General features: G+C 43.2%; 1 protein-coding gene across 3 annotated transcripts in view; it reads left to right on the plus strand.

Annotated features, from left to right (window-relative positions):
• Positions 1–20,226, plus strand: part of SLC11A2 (solute carrier family 11 member 2) — a 334,480-nt gene that overhangs the window by 121,561 nt on the left and 192,693 nt on the right. For all 3 annotated transcript variants that reach the window (XM_069230910.1, XM_069230911.1, XM_069230912.1), the window contains 2 exons: positions 2,089–2,214; positions 3,082–3,201. In XM_069230910.1, coding sequence (XP_069087011.1) covers positions 2,089–2,214; positions 3,082–3,201 — 246 coding nt within the window. The remainder of the gene's footprint in view (positions 1–2,088; positions 2,215–3,081; positions 3,202–20,226) is intronic.

A 20,226-nucleotide genomic window follows, 5' to 3' on the forward strand; every position in this document is an offset into this window, starting at 1 on the left:
TTAGCATGATTGTTAATCATTTAATTCTGCATTTGAGTCTACCCTAAAAAGCTGTATTGGGACCATCCTCGTTTGATGGTGCAGAGGGCACCAGCATAATGCTACAACAACCCATGATGAGAGAGTGTTGATGAGTCTGCCTTCCCTTTGCTCCCTATTAATAGTAAGTGGCATCTATATAGAAAGCTGGTGGTTAAGGCCAATAACTCTGCAATACTCTCCCAGCTCCAGCAAATGTAGAGGCTAGGAGAGCAGTCTCTTGCAATAAACATTTTACTATGAAATCTTAATGCTCAACCGAGTGCTCAAAATTGTGCCCCATTCAGTGGTACAGAGTACTTCACAATCTGGATCACTCCCTGCTCCAGCTGCAAAGTTTGATACAGAAGCCAGCTCCCCAGTTGGCTGAGGGAGCCCTTGTTGATACCAGGTGAGTTACTGCAATAATCTAATATGCAGGAGGATGGAAGGGTCAAAACTAGTAAATAGTAGCAGGCAAAGCTGTCCCAACCTGAATAGCCAACTAGGCAACCTGGAATTCCCATTTGACTTCTAACATATCACCTTGAAATTAAGAGAAACCCACAAATCCTTAAGGAAAGAAAATTGTGCTAGCAAGGAATAGGCTGAACAGTGGTCGGAGTATATAAACTTACTCACAACGCATGAATCGAACCCTTTATGCGTCTTCATTGGTGAACATCCTTAGGACCTGAGGCGACCAGCTCTGCTCTTTTTTCTCAGATCCATGGAGTACCCTTTTGATCCTTCCTTGCCGACAATACTCTTAAATCTTCCTTTTTTCAGAAGAAGCTGTGTTCTTTCTGGTGGTGGTGTTAAACCAGCCAGTAGCACGTGAAGAAGTTTTTGGTATCCCTACAGCATATTGCCACTGTCTGGTACATCTGTGTGTGTCGTAAGCCTTGGCAGGAACAACTGCCTCTTCTCCATTTCCCCTCCCTGCAAATTATGTCAACATGCTATTCTATATGTCTAGGAGAAAAACATCGCACAGAAATCTTTTAATTACTGTGAGAAGTAAGAAATCTGCATGCTTTTCCGAACAACAGCTTTGTGTTTATTTTGGCCAAGAGCCTCGTGTTTATTTTAAGCAGTATAACTCTTCTAGTGCAGATTATGGATCAGCAGTCATGCATGTTTCAGAGGCAGAAACCTTGTGCATTTTTGGATGTGTGAGTGAGTACCTTGTAATTTGATTTTTATTGGAGTGACATCCTACTATACATTGGTAACACCTATGTTTCACCTGAAGCCAATTGTGCTAGCTCTAGGACAGTCATCGTTATAGTGAATTGTGCATATGCGTTTCGGTGCACCCTAGTGATTACACTGCCTGCAGCCTCTCAAACTCATGCTTAAGTTGCATACATTGTTCCTGTTGTGTGTTTTATTAGCACTTTCTTGGTAATAATTTATTGATTGATCTTGAAACTCTTACGCTAACAAAGAAGCAATATCACGTTGATCATCAAATTAACTTGATTCTTTCACTTGGATGGGCCAGGTCTTTTTTATTTTATAGTCACCGGCTCACTGTTGAGAGATGTTTTGTAGCTTATTTATAACAGTTAATACATTGTATTAGGTATGGTTTTTGGCCAGTTTCCAAAATAAACTTTGAATAACTTCTGGCCCTCCTACTTGCACAACTGTCTCTCTAATATATACCTTGGAACAAGCTCAAGTATGCGCACTCACATTGTGAAGACATATATTTGCAACCTGGCTTGTTGCTATTGCCTGGAGACTTTTGTAATAAAATCTAAGCTTATTGTCTGAAGACTGCACTAGTAAGTAGTAGCTTGTTATGTTGCGTGCTGTGGTGGAAGCTTGTACATATGTTCGGCTGACATGGAGGAACCCACTGCAATCTTTCTGATACCCACTAATGATCTGAAAAGAAGGGTTCTGACTTGTTTATTGCAATTGATCGCAGATGTTCATTTCCTTTACAGTCTATGGTCATCTTCTGTTCAGTAACACTGGGAAAGGGAACTGCTTTAAATGTAGTAAAACACAAAATAACACCTGCGTTTTTCTTCTGGTTTGATCTACTTTTATTTTTAGCATTCATGGTTCAGTTTTCGCAAGCTTTGGGCCTTCACAGGACCAGGATTTCTCATGAGCATTGCCTACTTGGACCCAGGCAACATCGAGTCGGACTTGCAGTCTGGAGCAGTAGCTGGATTCAAGGTACTGCTTCGTTGTTGTGCATGATGATATAGCCTCCCCTGTAGCTTTGTTCTCTAGCTGTAGTTTTTGTGTTTAAGCTAGTTTTCTTTGATTTTTTTTTTTTTTGATTTTTTTTTTTGTATGTCCCTTAGGTTTAGATGTCTACATGCACATTTTTATTACTTGATTTTATGTCCCTGGGATGTCCCCCCCCCCATTCCCCCCTCCTCCTCCAAACGCCCCCAGTGGGAGAGTGTTTGCTGCCTCAAACAGGATTACAAGTCCAGCAGAGGTAGCTGGTAACTAAGTCATTTATGGTCTGGCATGGTATGTGACGCTACTGAATTTACTTTGCACACCAACAGCAGGTTATTGTGGTCTGTTATCTGCATGACAAGCTGAAATACCTCAAATTCATAATGGCAATTAAGGAGGAGGGGATGAAGGTTTACATTTTTTTGGGATAAATGAGAAGGGGCCTAGAGAAAAATGTAGGGTTGTTTTCACTCATGTAACTTATTCACTGCTCACACTGGGCATTATTCACAAAGAGGCTTTTTTGAGTAGCTCTGACTCACCCCACAAATTCCCAGGAATAAAACACACATTCTCTTAGAGAAAAGCTTTGAGAATGTGACCCATTTCTAACAACTACCGGTGAATCTCAGGTCTGTGAGTACTACATCATATGAAGCATTCAGCATTAATGGAGGCATCTTGTATGTAAAGCTTTTGCTTCTTTTCTTTCTTAATGTTAAGGAAACAGAAGTCCTTACTACAAGTTAAAATTGCATTGAGGCTCTGCGAGCATCCCCTGTGTTTTTTTAAAACTATCTCTCAGTGTGTACTTTTGTTTCCTGTTCACAGTCTTGTTTTTTCCTTTTCCAGCTTCTGTGGGTCCTGCTCACTGCGACAATCATTGGCCTTCTCTTACAACGACTAGCAGCACGACTGGGTGTGGTCACAGGGCTTCATCTTGCTGAAGTGTGTAACCGACAGTATCCTAAGGTAGATCACAGCTCCAACCAGTCCAACCTTCAAAGTCTGCATCGCTCTTGAAATATTTGTTGTTGTTTTTAGACTGCTTATTGTCGGAACGTCTCAAGCTATTGACGGTCCGAGCCAGTCCAGTTTTGAAAGTTATCCATTTGGTGTATGTATTGGTACATTTATTCTGAATGGGAATCATTTACTCAATCTATGGTTGTTAACCTGAGCATCTTGTCTTGCTCTGGCTCTCTGACCAACTTTGTCCACACCATATTTGTAGGAAGTTGGTTTTGTATATACTATCTCAAAGTGAGAGATAGTGTGCACAGAGTCCAGGGGTTTCCGTTAGAGGTTGATAGTGGCAATGATAGATCATACTAATGCTGTATTTGTGGTAGTGTGGTCGAGCAGTTAGGTTCATCAGAGGGTAGTGTTATGCATTTGTTGCACACACAGGCAATAAATGGGAACACACGCTCAAACTTAACTCCTGGCCAATAGGCTTTATATAGAAAGATATTAATTTCTTTATTTTAGAACCACAAGATTCAGATTTCAAGTAAGTACATACATCGTAAGGTACTTGGCATAGGTAAATATAGAACTTTGAATGAAAACAGTAATGTACACAGTTTGGCATAAAATGGCAATAAGCTATTTTAAAAGTGGACACTGCAAAATTCAACAGTTCCTGGGGGAGGTAAGTAAAGGTTAGTTTGTCAGATAAGTAAAGCACTTACTAGTTCAGTCTCCTATGCATAGGTATCCCGCCGTTGGGGGTTCAAGTCAACCCCAAACACCCAGCATCACAAGGCCGGTCAGGTGCAGAGGTCAAAGAGGGGCCCAAAAAGCATAGGCATCTATGGAGACTAGGGATGCTCCGGTTCCTGTCTGCTAGCAGGTAAGTACCTGCGTCCTCTGGGAGCAGACTACAGGGAGTTTTGTACAGCACGGGGGGTCCCTAACAGGCACACAAAATACACCCTCAGCAGCACAGGGGCAGCCGGGTGCAGTGTGCTAACAAGGTGTCGGGGTTTTGCGTTAAAATCAAAGGAAGGACCTGGGGATCACTCTGGCGATGCAGGCAGGGTACAGAGGGGCTTCTCGGGCCAGCTACCGACTGGGCAGAAAGGAGGGTCGCCTGCTGGTCACTCCTGCACCAGTTTTTGGTTCCTCTTGGGCCAGGGTCCTGCGGGTGCAGTGCTTCTTCTAGGCGTTGGGTTCTTTGTTACTGAGCAGTCGCGGTCAGGGGGATACTCTGGATTCTCTCTGCAGGCATCACCGTGGGGGTGCAGGGAGGTCGTCTCAAGGTGGACACATTGTGGGAGCCGCCTGAGGGTCCTCGCTGCAGTGTTGGTTTCTCTGGACACGGGTAGGGGTGGTCAGGTGCAGAGTGTTGGGGACTCACGCTTCAGGAGTGAGGTGGGAGTCCCTTTAAAGATGGTTTCTTCTTGGTTGCTTTGGACAGAACCGCTGTCCACTGGAGTTTCTTGGTCCTTAGGGTGCAGGGCAGTCCTCTGAGTCGGCAGAAGTCGCGGGTCCCGCTGGATGCATCGCTGTTGCAGCTGTTTTGAATCTGGAGACAGGCCAGTAGGGCTGGGGCCAAAGCAGTTGTCGTCTCCTTCTTCTCTGAGGGGTTTTCAGGTCAGCAGTCCTTCTTAGTAGGTCGTCATGAATCTAAAATCCTGGGTTCAGGGACGCTCCTAAATACTAGATTTAGGGGTGTGTTTAGGGATGGAGGGCAGTAGCCAATGGCTACACCCTCCTTGTGCCTCCTCCCTTTGGGGAGCGGGGGCACATCCCTAATCCTAGTGGGCTAAATCCTCCATGCCAATATGGAGGATTTTCTAAGGAAGGGGTCACCTCGGCTCTGGACACTTTAGGAGCTATCCTAGCTGGAGGGTGACTCCCCCTTGTTTTTCTCATTATCTCCTCCGGGCTTGCCGCCTAAAGTGGGGTCTGTGTCAGGGGGCGGGCATCTCCACTATCTGTAGTGCCCTGGGGCATTGTAGCACCAGGCTTGAGACTTTGAGGCTCACCGCCAGGTGTTACAGTTCCTGCAGGGGGAGGTGTGAAGCACCTCCACCCAGGACCAGCTTTGTTCCTGGTCACAGAGTGCACAGTGGCACTCACCCCATGTGGCCAGTAACTAGTCTGGAAGTGGCAGGCTGTCAGAGACCGGTCAGCCTAGCACCATCAGTTGGGCTGGCACGCATGGGGCATCTCTAAGATGATTATAAATAGCAATATTAACCTGAAGAGTGATATAGATTCTACCACTTCATATCCTCCTCTACCAGCCTCTCCTCCACCCCTTATACCACCTTCACCCTCCTCTCGTTCTCACAGTGATCTGCTTGATACCCCCCCTTCAGGGGTCCTCTCACTCTTTCTCTTGGGATCAGAGGCCAAGGGAGGACTTCTTCGACTTACCACAACCCTTTGACCCATGATCAGCTTATGATGTTGATCCACAACCTGACACTGACCCAGACCAATTCCCGGCTAGGCCATCTCCTCCAGACGATACCACCTCTTTCCAAGAGCTAGGGCAACCACTTACCAGGTACCCTTAGATAAAGAGCTCACAGAAGATGACTTCTTATTTGAGACCATCTCTACTTCACATAGGGCAACACAGTACCTCCCCATGCTAAAAGGAATGTTGAGGCACTGATGACATTTTCAAAGATCCTGTTAAGGCACGCTTTATCACACCAAGGGTGGAGAAAAAATATAAAGCCTCACCCTCTGAACCTGTTTTTATCAGACAGAAAATCCCACTTGATTCACTAGTGGTATTCACTGCCCATAAGAGGGTGAGTTCCCAAGTTGCCAGCGATGCTTCTCCTCCTGACAAGGAGAGGAAGCTCAGCGATGCCTCTGCAAGCGTGGTGCAGCCTAAGCCACCAAGCTGCGGCTAGTCTGATGGTAGGCTGCTCTGTCCGTTATTTTCAGCATTTTTAATATTCTTAAAAAACCTGATTCATTTATGCTTTGCTTTGATAATATTTTTAACAAGTTTGATTTGTGACAATATAATTACACTCTGCTTTAGTAGTTTTACTTTTTTTTTCTTAATTGCCTCCTTCCCCGTTCCGCCACAGCTCTTGTCTGCCGATTGAGTGGTAGGAAGGCAAGCTTTTTGATACGCTTTCTGTTTTGGCTTCAAGTTTCATTTGCCTACAACTAGCTCCTTTACTGGCATTCTGGCTCATAGAGCTCCTGGGTTTAGCAGTTTCTTTCCAACTGAGCTACTCAATCTTGTAGAATAATTTATGATGAAGAGTGGGCTGACTGTGTTGATGATTTTTAACTTTCACCTTGAAGAGAGTGCTAAGAGACTCTGAAGCGCTAATTGAGACCCTCTCTGGTATGGAGCTCTACCAGTTGGTCCTGATACCCACTCATGTTGCAGGACATACCCTTGATGGGATTTTTTTAAAATGATCTACGAGTGTAGTTCCAGTCCATTTTTCCTATCAGTTGTTCCTATCTGGAGCACTTGCTTTTTCAATTGGGCTTCCTCCGCCAGGTGGGAGATAATGCTAAAGTCTGCAGGAGGAACTGGAAGTGGATATCTGCAGATGCTTTGATGACTGCCTTAGCTAGTATGCCTGTTCAGAAATGCGGGACGTTGTGGATAATGGGTCAGACAATTTTGCAGCCTGGCTGGGTGCGGCAGCTGATAAGTTAACCCCTACATGGGAAGTCACCCTGAGGAGGACTTCCCCTTTGCCTCCCTAGTTTAATGAGACGTTGAGAGCTCCAAAGTGGGTTTGTCATAGTCAAGAGCGAGAATGGAGGATGAACTATGAGGAACATGAACAAGCTGCTCATCAGAGCAGGATTAGTGATTATAAATTAGCCCTCAAAAAGGAGAAATTATTATATTTCACCACTAAAATCGAATCTGCTGCATCCAATAAAGAACTGTTCAAGGTGGTGCAGCAGCTTTCGTCTCTTTCACCGGATGGGGAGTTTTATGGTTCACTAGATTTCGGTAATCAGTTGGCTTATTTCTTCCAGCTCAAAAATCACTAATGTTTATGATGAGCTTGAACTATCTGAACAAAAAATTGCATGCGCCAGCCCCCAGGTAGTGAGCTGCAGATGGAACCTCTTTTTACTCCAGAGTCTATAGACCAAGAGTCTAACTTATTCATGGTTTTTCCATCTTTCCACCCTGAAAAGGTGGAACGTTTTCTGAATACCAAACCGGGCTCAACCCTTGAACCGTGTGGACCTGCAGCTTTGCATATGGCAGCCTGTTCGGTTGTGTGCCCTCTTGTGTCCTTAATGAATAAAGCTATCTTTTCTGGGTGCTATCTGCGTCTTTGGAAGGAGGTGGTCAAGCCTCTTCTAAAAAAAAAAAAAGAAAAAAAAAGCAGCCCAATCTTGATAATAAAGATCTTAAAAACTACCGCCCGATCCCACTACTCCCGCTTCCAGACAGAATTCTTGAGAGACACCTAAATGGCCATTTGATGAAGTTTTTGGACGAGCGAGGACGGTTGGATATACCTCAGCTCACCTTCCGGAAACTTCATAGAACCAAACCCGCATTGGTTGAAGCCACAGACTGCATCAGGTGGCTAGTGAATGAAGGGCAAGGTGCAGCTCTGATCCTGTTAGACTTGTCTCGCTCCCTTTGATACCATCTTCCTTCCCTACTGATTGAACGCATACAAGAAATGGGCATTACAGATAAGGCTCTTGCATTATTTTCCTCCTTCCTTAAGGATCGCTCTCAGAGAGTGATGCTAAATCAATATTACTCTGATGTCTTTTCTTTGCCATGTGGAGCACAGCAGGGCTCATCTTTGAGCCCTATGTTTTTTATTAATCTTTACGTTTCCCCACTTGCTACCATTATTCATTCTTATGGGCTGTATGCGATATTATACGCTTACGAGACACAGATCATTGTGTCGATCCCTAAGAACTCGTCAGCTACCGCAGATAACTTTTCCCATTGTATGTGTGTGGTCTCAGATTGGATGGAAAGGCATTTTCTCAAACTCACTGGGGGGAGACCGAGGTGTTGCGCTTTAGGATGCACGCCTCTATTTTGAATGACAGATGCTTGCCATGCATTTTAGGTACTCCTTTTTTTTTTTCCATTGGAGAAGGCCTAACATCTTGGGGTGATCCGAAATAAAGCAATTTCACTCAGTGGACAGGCCACTTGTGCAGTAGCGTCCTGTTTGGGGCTCATAAGGAAGCTAAAGAAAAACATTCCCTTTTATTCTTTTTTCAGCGCAGAGACAGGTGGCTGTGGCATTGGTCATGTCCAGAGTGGACTATTGTAATGCTCTATATTTGGACTCAAATATTGGTACCCTGGCAACACTGCAGATAGCACACAATGCTCTTGCTAGGGCAATTCTTGACATTCCAAAGCGTCCTTCAGTTGCTGCAGGACTACATGAGCTGCAAGGGCTCCCCATCCGTAAGCTGATTTAAGTTTAAGGATATCTGCATTGTACACAATACTCTCCATTAAGAGAGTCCAGCTGGCATCAGGAAGATGTTCCACAGGTACATCCCAGGTAGAAATCTTCGTTCAGTCCATCATAATCTGGTTATCCTGCCTAGAGTCTGCAAGAAGAGATGGGGAAGGCCTGAGCCTTTTCAGATGCTACTGTTAGACCCTAGAACTCCCTCCTCCAGTCTTTAGCTGCTGTCAGTGGACACTTGCCTTCTAACATATATAGCTGATTTGCCATTGGCTTGTAGCAGACTGCTGTGACTATAGCACCTTGATGCCAATGGGTAATTGCCATGCTTTATTATTTAAATCAAATCACTGGCGTATAGCCAACACTATGGTATTGTTAGCTAGGTGTTGCCGCGCCCACTAGAGAGGCCAGGAGACAGATACTGAGTGGCAACTCATCTCTAATAATTTTATAAGATGTGCCTTAGATTCTGCATACACATCTGCCAGAGAAATCGTTGTGCGTGGTTACACATATCAGGCTTTAAACCAGAGGTACAGCAAACCATCTTGAATGTTCCTTTTGATAAGGAACACCTTTTTGGCCCTCGAGTTGATCAGGCACTTGAAAAGATGAAGAAGGACACAGATATAGTGAGCTCCACGGGAGCACTGCTAACCCCTAGTACTCGTGGTTTCTTTCGCTATCCATCTTGTAAACCAGGCTCCAAGCCAATATCAACAGACGCCTCGTTATCTTATCACAGAGGACAAAGTGATCAGTCCTCTCTCATAGGCTTCTACAGTGGCACATACAAGGGAAACAATACGAAAGGGAGGGGCAAAAGAGCTTCACCACGTGGCACAACCTCTGCCACAAAACAATGGCTCTCTCCTGCCCCAGCCCCCCAAACCACTCCAGACCTTTTTGGGGATGATTGCAAAAATTCCTCTCTAGCTGACAAATAGCACATAGAATCAGTAGGTGTTGGATATTATCCAACATGGTTACTGTCTGGAGCTCATTTCTGCACCTCCAAACATTCCACCTCTCACTCTCAAAATCTCCATAGAACGTCTAACCCTGCTCAAACAGAGCATTGGGGATTTTTTTTACTCCTGGAGCTATAGAACCCATCCCTACACAACTTCAAGGGTCCGGAGTATACTCCCTATACTTCCTAATCACAAAAAAGGATAGATCTTTACAGCCAATACTAGGTCTTTGGCCATTAAGTTATTGCATCCTGTCAGAGCATTTTCACATGGTCCCGCTCCAGGACGTGATGCCACTTCTTCAACAGGACAATGTCCTCTCCGCATTAGACTTAAAGGACCCCTATTTTCACATCCCCATACACCTAGCACTTCGCAAATACCTCAGATTTGTGACAGCAGGCAACTACTACCAGTTCAAAGTTCTGCCTTTCAGTGCAACTACAGTACCTTGCTTATTCTCAAAATGTCTAGTGGTAGTAGCAGCACATTTGTGCGGACAAACATTCATATCTTTCCATATCTGGAGTACTGGCTCATGAAAGCCAACACTCTCTCACTTTGTCTCCCTCACACCCATACTCCCATAGACTTACTACATCAAGTAGGCTTCACTATCAATTCCCAAAAATCTAATCTTCAGCCTCTGCAGAGCCAACCCTATCTCAGAGCTGTTACAAACACGCAGCTGGGAGTAGCTTCTCCCAACGCAGCACGAATACAGAACTTCCAAACACAAATATATTGTTTACACCCCAAACAGCAAGTCACAGTCGTGTGTCATCAGACTGCTAGGTATAATGGCCTCATACATTGCCATAGCGCCGAACGCAAGACTACACATGCATCCATTGCAGGAATGCCTGGCATGACAGTAATCTCAGTCACAGGGTCAGCTGGAGGATCTAGTGTTGGTAGACAGCTGCACATATGGCTCTCAACAGTGGTGGAACAAAAACAACCCTTTAAAAGGGCGGCCTTTCCTCAACCCTGTTCCTCGGACCATGTTGACAACGGACGCATCACTGACTGGGTGGGATAGCAAACACTGTATTCTATAGATCAATTACCTAGAACTTCTAGCTGTTCAACAAACACTGAAAGCGTTCACTCGTCACCTGATGGGCAAGGTTATCCTAGTAATCACAGACATCGTAATAGTTTTATTTGCAGAAATGGGGAGGACACATTATCTACAGCTGCCTTGCCTATCGCAGACAATCTGGCGTTGGGCTATTGGTCACAACACTCACCTAGTAGCGGAACATCTCCCGGGGAGACACAACAGTTTTGCCGACCTCCTCAGCAGGATGTGGCAAGAAGTCCACGAGCGGGAACTTAACCCACTAGTCCTTCTCCCCTACTCTGTTTTTCAGCGCCAAAATACCTTTCTGGGTGAGCGTGCGCGTTACAAATACACATTATGTTATGCTACTTCCAGAAGTGGGAATGTCCAGGCATAGATCTGTTTGCAACCACAGAAAATGCAAAATGCTCGCCTCCAGGTTTCCTCAGCCTCAATCCAAGGACAATGCTGTATTTATATGCTGGTGAGGGATGTTTACGTTTTTTTTTTTCCTCTTCTTCCATTACTGGTTCAGAAGCTCAGGCAACCATCCCTCACATTAATACTAGTAACTCTCGCAAATGGGCTCCACAGCTCTGGTTCACCACCCTCCTAGAACTATCAGTAGTTGCTCACGAGAAGCTTGTCCTCAACCCGGACCTTCTCTTTCAGAACTGTGGACAGATCAGACACCCAAATCCCAAGGAACTAAATATTGTGATATGGCTCCGGAAGTCGTAGAATTTGGTTACCTTAACTTGCCTCAAGAATGCAAGGACATTCTTAAAGAAGTACGCACACCTACCACTAGAACATGCTACGCAGCAAAATGGAACTGTTTTGTTTGATATTGCCATTAAAAACAGCTGGATCCTTTCAAAGTCACAGTGCAGGACATTCTCTCCTATCTTCTTCATTTGCAGAATACAAACTTGGCTTACACTTCCATAAGATTGCATCTTGCTGCAATAGACTCTTATCTTCAGAACAGGCAGCATCCTTTACTTTTGAAAAATCCAGTCGTCAAAGCTTTCATGGAAGGGTTTAAACAAGTGTCTCCACCACAAACTCTTCAGTGCATTCTTGGAATCTTAATATAGTACTTACAAGACTCATGGGTCTGCCGCCATTTGAACTTCTACATTCACGCTCTCTGCAGTTCTTAACGTGGACAGGGGCAATCTCAGTTGCTATCACTTAACTTAGGCTTGTGTAGTGAGCTCCAGGCTTTAATCTTAGAAGAACCTTTGTTTTCAAATACACTAAGGTGGTTCTTCGCACCAACCCTAAATCCTTACCAAAGGTGATATCTCAATTCCACCTTACCCAATCAATTGAATTGCCAGTTTGTTTTCCTCAACCAAAGTCTGTTGCAGAAAGAGCTTTTCACACACTAGATGTTAAGAAAGCGCTTATGTTCTACATTAATAGAAATAAAACTTTTAGAAAAACTAAACAACTTTTTTTGCTTTTTCACCACTACACAAAGGCATCCCTATATTTAAATCCAGCTTAAACAGATGGGTTGTATAATGTATCCAAACTTGTTATGTAAAGGCCAAAAGACTACCTGTTCCTCCTAGATTACACTCCACTCTTTAAAATAAAAAAAAGAACAATGATGGCCTTTTTAGGAAATGTTCCTATAGCGGGCATGTGTAAGGCAGCTCTATGGTCCACACCACACACCTTCACTAAGCATTATTGAGTGGCTGTTTTAGCACCCCAACAAGCTAATGCAGGACAGGCAGTGCTACGTATACCTTTCCAAATAACTGCAACACCCACATTATCCACCACTTTTGGAAGGCACTGCTTCACAGTCTATGCAGAGCATGTTTATCTACAGCCACACATCCCATCAAATGGAAAATGTTACTTACCCTGTAAGTATCTGTTTGTGGCATGTAGTGCTGTAGATTTCCATGCTCCTGTCCTTCTCCCCGGAGACCCATGGCTGTTGAAGTTTATTTCCCTTACAGGTACGTTTGCCTGGACATCTCTTTACTTGCTCTTACACTACACTCTATTCACACCAGTCTGTGGAAAAGCAATCTAACAATGAAGTCTATGACCATGTGAATTACCAGCAAGAGGCAGAGTCACTACACCTTGTGACTCAATAAGCTTTTCAAAGATTAACAACTTGAAAACTTCCAGATCCAACAACAAATGGCAGAAGGGACAAGAGAGAGGAATTTTACCGATTGTTGTCCCTTTATAACTTTGCACCCGTTTGATGAATATAAATGAAACTTTGCAGGTCTGCTGCCCCCATTTCATTTTCGGAGAATTGAAAGGTTTACAGTGTTTGGTCATGGGGTTAAAAGATAAAAGAGGAGTCCCAAAACTGGTTTCAGGTCCAATTCATTTTCCATAGACTTTTGTATTTTGCATAGTGCAAAAACCATCAGATGGATTTGTATGAGATTTGGCAGTATTGCATATTAGGGGGTGCACCTGATTCTAAGTAAATGTTAAGTTGTAAGGTTTTTCAAGTTAATGATATCTTGTAGCAAAGTACTACTAAAATGAGCAAGGAAGTCCAAAAAATAAACTAGACTGCGTGGCCACATGCTAATGGAAACCTATAAACAAATACATAACGAATAGAATACATCCTAATCTGCATAATATTTATTTGCATGCTTGCTGGCTCACAAAATAAAAGTGGCCCAACAAAGCAAGCCAAAAAAACCCATCTTTCTTGTACACCCCTGTGCAATATAATGAAAAATTTACTTAGCCACACAAACTACTATTTGGAGGGCAAGATAATTGTCCATTAAGAAGAAAACTATTAATCTTATTTTTTGTAACCATGATTGGCTTTCATTTACTTTTGGCTTCCTATGTAGCACAATCCTACAAAGGTTAGCAAAGAAGCCAAAAAATAAACTAGACTGCATAGGTACAATTTCTAATTTACCACATGAACAACTAACAGACACACTTATGGTCACATGATTATGTAAACCAATAAAGAAATACATAACAAGTACATTCTATGAAAAATAAATCACATTAAATCTGATTGCCACTCTTTAGTTATAGTTTGTATGCCTAAAGATATTAATTCCTTGGATATCAGCTCCCTAATAACTTTCCGCCTCTTTGACAAATCACCACAAAACTTTCCAGACCTATAGCATTTTCTGCCATTTGAGATGATGTAAAATTTTGTGATAAATCGTTAGGGGGGTGCAAAGATAAAAGGGGGTCCGAAAAGGTCTTTACTCTCCAGTGCATTTTCTATAGACTTTTCTATTTGACATAGCGCAAAAACAGCTGAATGGATTTATATGAAATTTGGCACGATTATACATTATGGTGTAGAGAGGATACTTTTGTGGGTACAGCAGGTAAGTAGGGTCAGTATTTTTTAAGTTATTAGGCATTTAAATTTATTGATATCTGTCACTGCTGTACTGTCACAGAATTTCTTTTGTGCAACTGCTGCGTTACATGACTGTACATTTATTTAAAATTACCCCAAAAATATAAATATATTTCCCTACCCAGTATCACTTTATTAAAGTGGTAATGGGTCAGGACCTACTCCGTGCCAACACTCAAATATCCTACTGCACTGTGACAGTCTACAACATCCTAATCTATTGTTGTACACAACAATCCACCATACAGATTGCAGCACTTGACTCCACTATTTGAGACACTATGCGACTACACTATACAACACTTTACTATTCTGTATGATACACTACTATGCTCTTCTCCACTCAATTCCAAACTACAATACTTCAGTCTATAAGAATGGGCTTTACAATACTCTCCTCCACTGTACTGTACAGCACTCCACATAATACTCCAATTGAGACATGGGATGCTACGACTTGAAAAACATATATATTTAAAAGAAAAAAAAACGAAATTCAATGGAAAACAAAGGTTAACACTTTTTTTATAGTTGAAGTAGTGTGTCTTATAGTTCAGTTTGTCAAGTGTACTGTCGTGCAGCAGAATGGCAGACAATCTCATACAGTGTAGTGTTGTAAGGGCAGAGTATCATTATTTGTGAGAGCACAGTGCATGATAGAGTGGCGAGTTATAGTTAGGGTTGTCTGGTTAGTGATCTGGTCAGCAATAGTGCAAAATCTACTGGATGGAATTACACCAATTTTGGCAGGTAGGTAGGTCCTGGTCTAGAAAGCGACCTTTTTGTTGTGATGTAATTCCGTTCAGTAGTTTTTGAGAAAAAAAGGGGAAAACAAATTTGTATATCTAGGGATGCAAAGGATTTGTGATCCTTCCCGATTTCGTGTAGGGATCTAATTGGATGATAACACTTCAACAACAGAAGCTGTTGAAGAGTTGTCAGCCATCTTGGGACTTGACTGACAAAAAAAAAAGTACAAAATAAAGAAAAGAGGCAAGGGTATGAACACCCTGACTCCTTTGCTCATAAAATATTTAAAAAATGCTGACTCCCATCACCAGACCTGAGTCGTGGTGGAGCCGTTGTAAAAATGAAGCACACTCTCCCATGCTTCAGTAATCTAATGCTTCCGGGTGTAAAAACAAAAAAAGAAAGTGTGTGGGTGGGGTTCTTCCAGCCCTCTCCTGCTGCCACAGGGACTGCCACCTCGCTGGGGCTTATGATTTGAATGGTGTAGGGGGGGGAAGGGGCCTGTGGCACCTCGCTGCCCTTGGGACTGCCACCCCCCAGGACTTTGTACTCATATCAATAAAAATAAAAATATATAGGGACCTTGAGGGCTCCCTCGCAGAAACAGAAAGCCCATAAAGGGCTGAAAAAAACAAACAAGCAAACACAACCCCCATAGCTCAGTGTGAAGGTGTGCAGACTCATTTCCCTTAATTTTTTTATTTAAATAACTATATATATATTTAAAATAATTAAAAATGTTATTTTAAATTGTACACAAATATCTCATTCTGGGATTTTAAAGCCTAAAAGACTTTCCCTCTCACTTTTTTCCCTTTCTCTCTCTCTCTCTCTCTCTCTCTCTCAATCAATCAATTTCTCCCATTCAGACACTTATGCACCCACTAAGATGCTCACGCACCCTCTCACAGACCCACTTAGACACTCAAGCACTCACTTAGACCCACTGATACTCCCATGCACGCACCCACAGACCTGTGCACACACACTGATCCCGTAAAACACTAGTGTATGCACTCTCACACCCAGACAGACAATCTGACCGCTTCTCTCACCCTCTGATAAATCCTCTCAAACCTATTCTCACCCCCCCAGAGAAGCCGCGGCCAAATCCTGCTGCGCACAGCCAAAATGATGTGCACATCGTGATTTTAGGTGGTTAGGGGGTGTTGGCTGCAGGGTCTTGCTGTAGGTCAGATCTTGCGGGCAACCTCCCCTGCACACAGGTGAAGGCTGTGCACAGTGCAAGGTTGGGTGCTTATAGGGGGTTGGCCTTCGGCCAACCGCCACCAAGCACGGCAAAAGGCCGTGGGCGGCAGGGGTTGGAATAATGTATAGTAATTAAAATTACTATACATTAAAAACTAACATAGAAATTCACTGAGAAAGATAAAGGTTACAGGGCTGTTATAGTTAGGAAATAGAATTAAAAAAACACATAGAAATTCACTTAAATAAGCAAAGGTTACAGGGATGTTATAGTTTAGTAAAAGTTTTGACGAAAAAACTGTGCATGGTGACGGCATTAGTTAGATACTTTAGGGTACGAGTTCTAGTTACTTGAGGTAACTATAACTGGTACATTTATATGGTTTGGTATGTTTAAAATGTGAGCTTTATAATATCGTTCCATTAACCTTTGTTTTTAGTTTCCATAGACCGTGTTTTTTTTGTTGTTTTTTTTGCTAATAACTTTGGCACCATATGACACAATTTTCAAAACTAGTATGCCACTCACTTCAGCTGTAGTCTGGAAAGTTTCTGTATGATACGTCAAGTGGGTGCCCAGAAAAGGATAGGGTCCCAAAATGTGTTTTCCCCATGCAATTTCCCATAGAGCTTTTGAACATGACCACAGCCCGAAATGCTGAATGGAATTACACTAAATTTGGCAGAAAGCTAGATCATTATCCAGAAAGATCTTTTTGTGATTTGATTTAAATCCGTTGAGTAGCTTTTGGAGTTATTAATCAAAATAATAATTTGTAGATCTAGGGACACGGAGGGTCTGGGGTTACAAGAGATCTCAAAAGGAGATCTGATTGGCTGTCACCACTTCAACTAGGAACTGATGGCAGCCGAGTTCCAAAAAAAGTAGAATACCCTGACACCCTAGGCCTGGTGGTGGGGTGCCACAGGGACTCTGCCGGGGCCCAAAATCTTTTTTTTTTTTAATTTGTTTTTTTTTCTTCCTGCGAATTCGTTGAGGATCTGCAAATCCATTGCAAAAATTAAATTTAGAAAAAAAGCAGTCTCCCATGCTTGTTTTTTTATTTACCCCCCTGGGTGGGGCAGGTCCTCAACGGGAAGCACTTACAAATATAAACATAGCAGGTGCCCCAGATGAAGCTAAAAGGACACATCTTCTCAACTTCTTGAAATTATCCAAGGCAAAGCAAGTGTGTTTTCTCTGCAATTCCACCTTGAAAAACCATCTCCAAAAACTTGATGGAGGTGAAGGCATCCTTGCTCTATTGGACCACAATCTCACCTGTATTGACTGTAGGATCTTTCCTGTCATCTCCTGGTGAGAGCAGAGTCTATCCTTCATTCTTTTACTGTGAGTATGCAAATGGACTAAATGACCTCAAAGCATTTCCTGTTTGCTCCCGCCCTGTATAAGTCAGTGGTATGCAACAGTCTTCCTGCCTTTTTTTTTCAGCTTGATTCCTAGCTTACCCCAAAGCCCACTGAGTGTTTGTGATGCAGAGTAATAGGAGCACATCTCCACCAAACCAAGAAGCAATTACTTCCTTTAATTAAGAGGAGGTATCCTTGTTTGGTGGAGATTCAACTCCTTGTAGTGTCACAGTTTTCCAGATGTGAGGACTTATGTTGGCACAGATTTCAATATGAAGACGCTCCAGGAACAATCACATTGCCAAAATTACACCACACAAGGTCACTGGACACATTACATTGTGGTCTTTTATGCTGGTGTAATGTAGAATATGCACTTTACATTTACCCAACGAGGTAGCACTTACCAATTAGCCAGTAGAAAAGTACTATGGTTGGGTAGACATTTTGTGCAAAACTGTGGACTATTCTTGGATAAAAAAGCAGGTGAGGATCCATTCTAGCACTGATGTGCATTTCGCAGAAGTTAAACCTCAATGTGAAACACTTACAAATATAAACTTAGCAGGCCCCCAGTTAAAGCTCTGCTTCTGTAAAGGACAAATCTTCCCAACTTATTGAACTTATCCAAGGCAAAGCAAGCATGCCCCCTCTCCCACTCATAAATATGGCTGGGCCCGGGCCAGAAATTGGGCCGTGAAGGGAGGCTACATGCCCTCTTTCCCCATTTACAATAAAGTCAGGCCCCAGGAGATGGAGTCACTGGGGACCATCATAGGGCCTTGGGGGGGGCACATGTTCCCCTCCACCATCTAAATAAGGCTGGGAGATGGGGTCCCCAGGAGCAGGTCTCTGCTCAGGGAAGGGGGGGGCTTTGTGCCCCCTTCCCCATTTACGATATGGCCGCGGGCTGGGAGATGGGGCCTCAGTGACTGAAATATGGACCTGGGAGGGGTGCATTTACCCTCTTCTCTATTAAAATAAAAAATGTGGGTCCCGGAGCCTGCATTGTGCCTAGGGAGGTGGGGGGGGGGGGGGGGGTGCCTGCCTTCCTCCAGGTTGGCTGCCTTTGGGGGCCACATTGCAGGCCCTGCAGCCAAACTAGGTCATGCGCGGCATGTGGTTAGCTGCATGCAGGGTGTTTGCAGTAGTGCCTGGCTGTAAGCCAGGCCTTGCGGCCAACCCCCCACTTTAACCAATCGTGGCGTGAGGTTGGCTGCATGTGGGGGGCCAACCCCGACTGCGTCCTCACCATACACCGCTAACTACCCCACATATTACAACACTCTTAACATCTTCTATGACATCATTGATAATATAGCTGCAACATTTGCTTTAAAATTATTGCTGACAAAACTGCATTGCGGGGGTGTTATAGGTACCTTAGGGTACAAGTTAGCTACTTGAGATAACTCAGAACTATAAGTGCTGAATTTCTATAGTTTTGTGTAAGTAAAATGTGAACCTAACTATAACGTCCCTATAACCTTTACTTTTTAGTAAATATATTTGTATGTAGGTACACACACACACACACATAAAGAATGGGGAACGGCTAGCTTTTAAACCAAAAGAGTACTGAGTGGTGTTAAGTGTAAACTATCACTTTCACTTTCTATACCTACCTGATCGCGCAGAAGCTCCAGAAAATATATCCGTAAAGATAGTTTGCCTTTCCAAGGTGTGATGAGAAAGGGCTCTCCTTCACACATGTGACTTGGTCCTGTAGAATGACAGAGAGGTTTTGTGTGAGGATGAAAGGATGACTGCACCCCATAACTTAGCATCATCTTGGTGCCTTTATTTTAAGCACTACTTACTTTTTTAATATATATTAGAGATGAGATACAGGTGAGGAGACTTGCCATTGGCCCTGGCAAAAAAAGGTAAATAGCCATTCACTGGCTGTATCCCAAGGTCTGATGGAAAAAGCCTGGGAAAGGGACTTGATAGAAACTGCCGTGGCAGAGGACATTAGGGCGTTAGGGCTACTGAAGAATGGTCGAGCCACATCTGTGGTGGTATTTGTAAAATGTCAGGTCCACTAAACCCCCATAGAGTCCAGGTAACAGATATAACAGAACCGTTGAGGGTGTTGCGGTTGAGAACTCCAAGGCTGTGTATCCCCATGCCACCAAATACTATGTAACAATGCACAAATGTGAACACTAATGAGGAGTAACATGATCTATAACTGGAATTAGGCAACTAAGAACACATTGTAGTGAATTATATCAATAATATAAGAAATGTTTGAACCATCATTCATCTCTTGCCTTCCAGACCATGTGTGCAAGGTTGTCTAATGTATGTTCTATGTTTATATAGGAATGCAGAGTTTTTTGTAATTCCAGAAAAGCTATAAATAACATTACTAAGTAAAGGAGATCAAAGAATAAGAAAATAGAGCAACAGGTCACCGTATGCCACCAGCCCCCTTTTTAAATGAAAATTGAGAATCCACTCCTCCCATATGACTGACTTAATCGAGCAAGTTTTTACAATGATGCTTCAAAACCACTGCATTGAAAGAAGCTGTGTTGTCTGTTAGAGGCCTTGACCTTCTTGTAATCACTCCCAGACCAACTAAGACCAAATACATACAGGCCCCACAAAGAAGGCTCTGAAACAAAAAATATATATATGGCTATTCAGAAAGGCGCATATACTGAGACTGCCTGGTACTGTACACTGCACCCCTTACTAATGGCCCAATGCAGAATCTTGATCTGCCGGATTTGGGCGAGGTAGAGTTGCACAAAATGTAAATTGTTTTTTTTTAAACAAAGGGCGAAACGGAGCAAAACAGGATCA

The sequence above is a fragment of the Pleurodeles waltl genome, chromosome 4_2, assembly GCF_031143425.1.
Source record: "Pleurodeles waltl isolate 20211129_DDA chromosome 4_2, aPleWal1.hap1.20221129, whole genome shotgun sequence".
NCBI lineage: Eukaryota > Metazoa > Chordata > Amphibia > Caudata > Salamandridae > Pleurodeles > Pleurodeles waltl.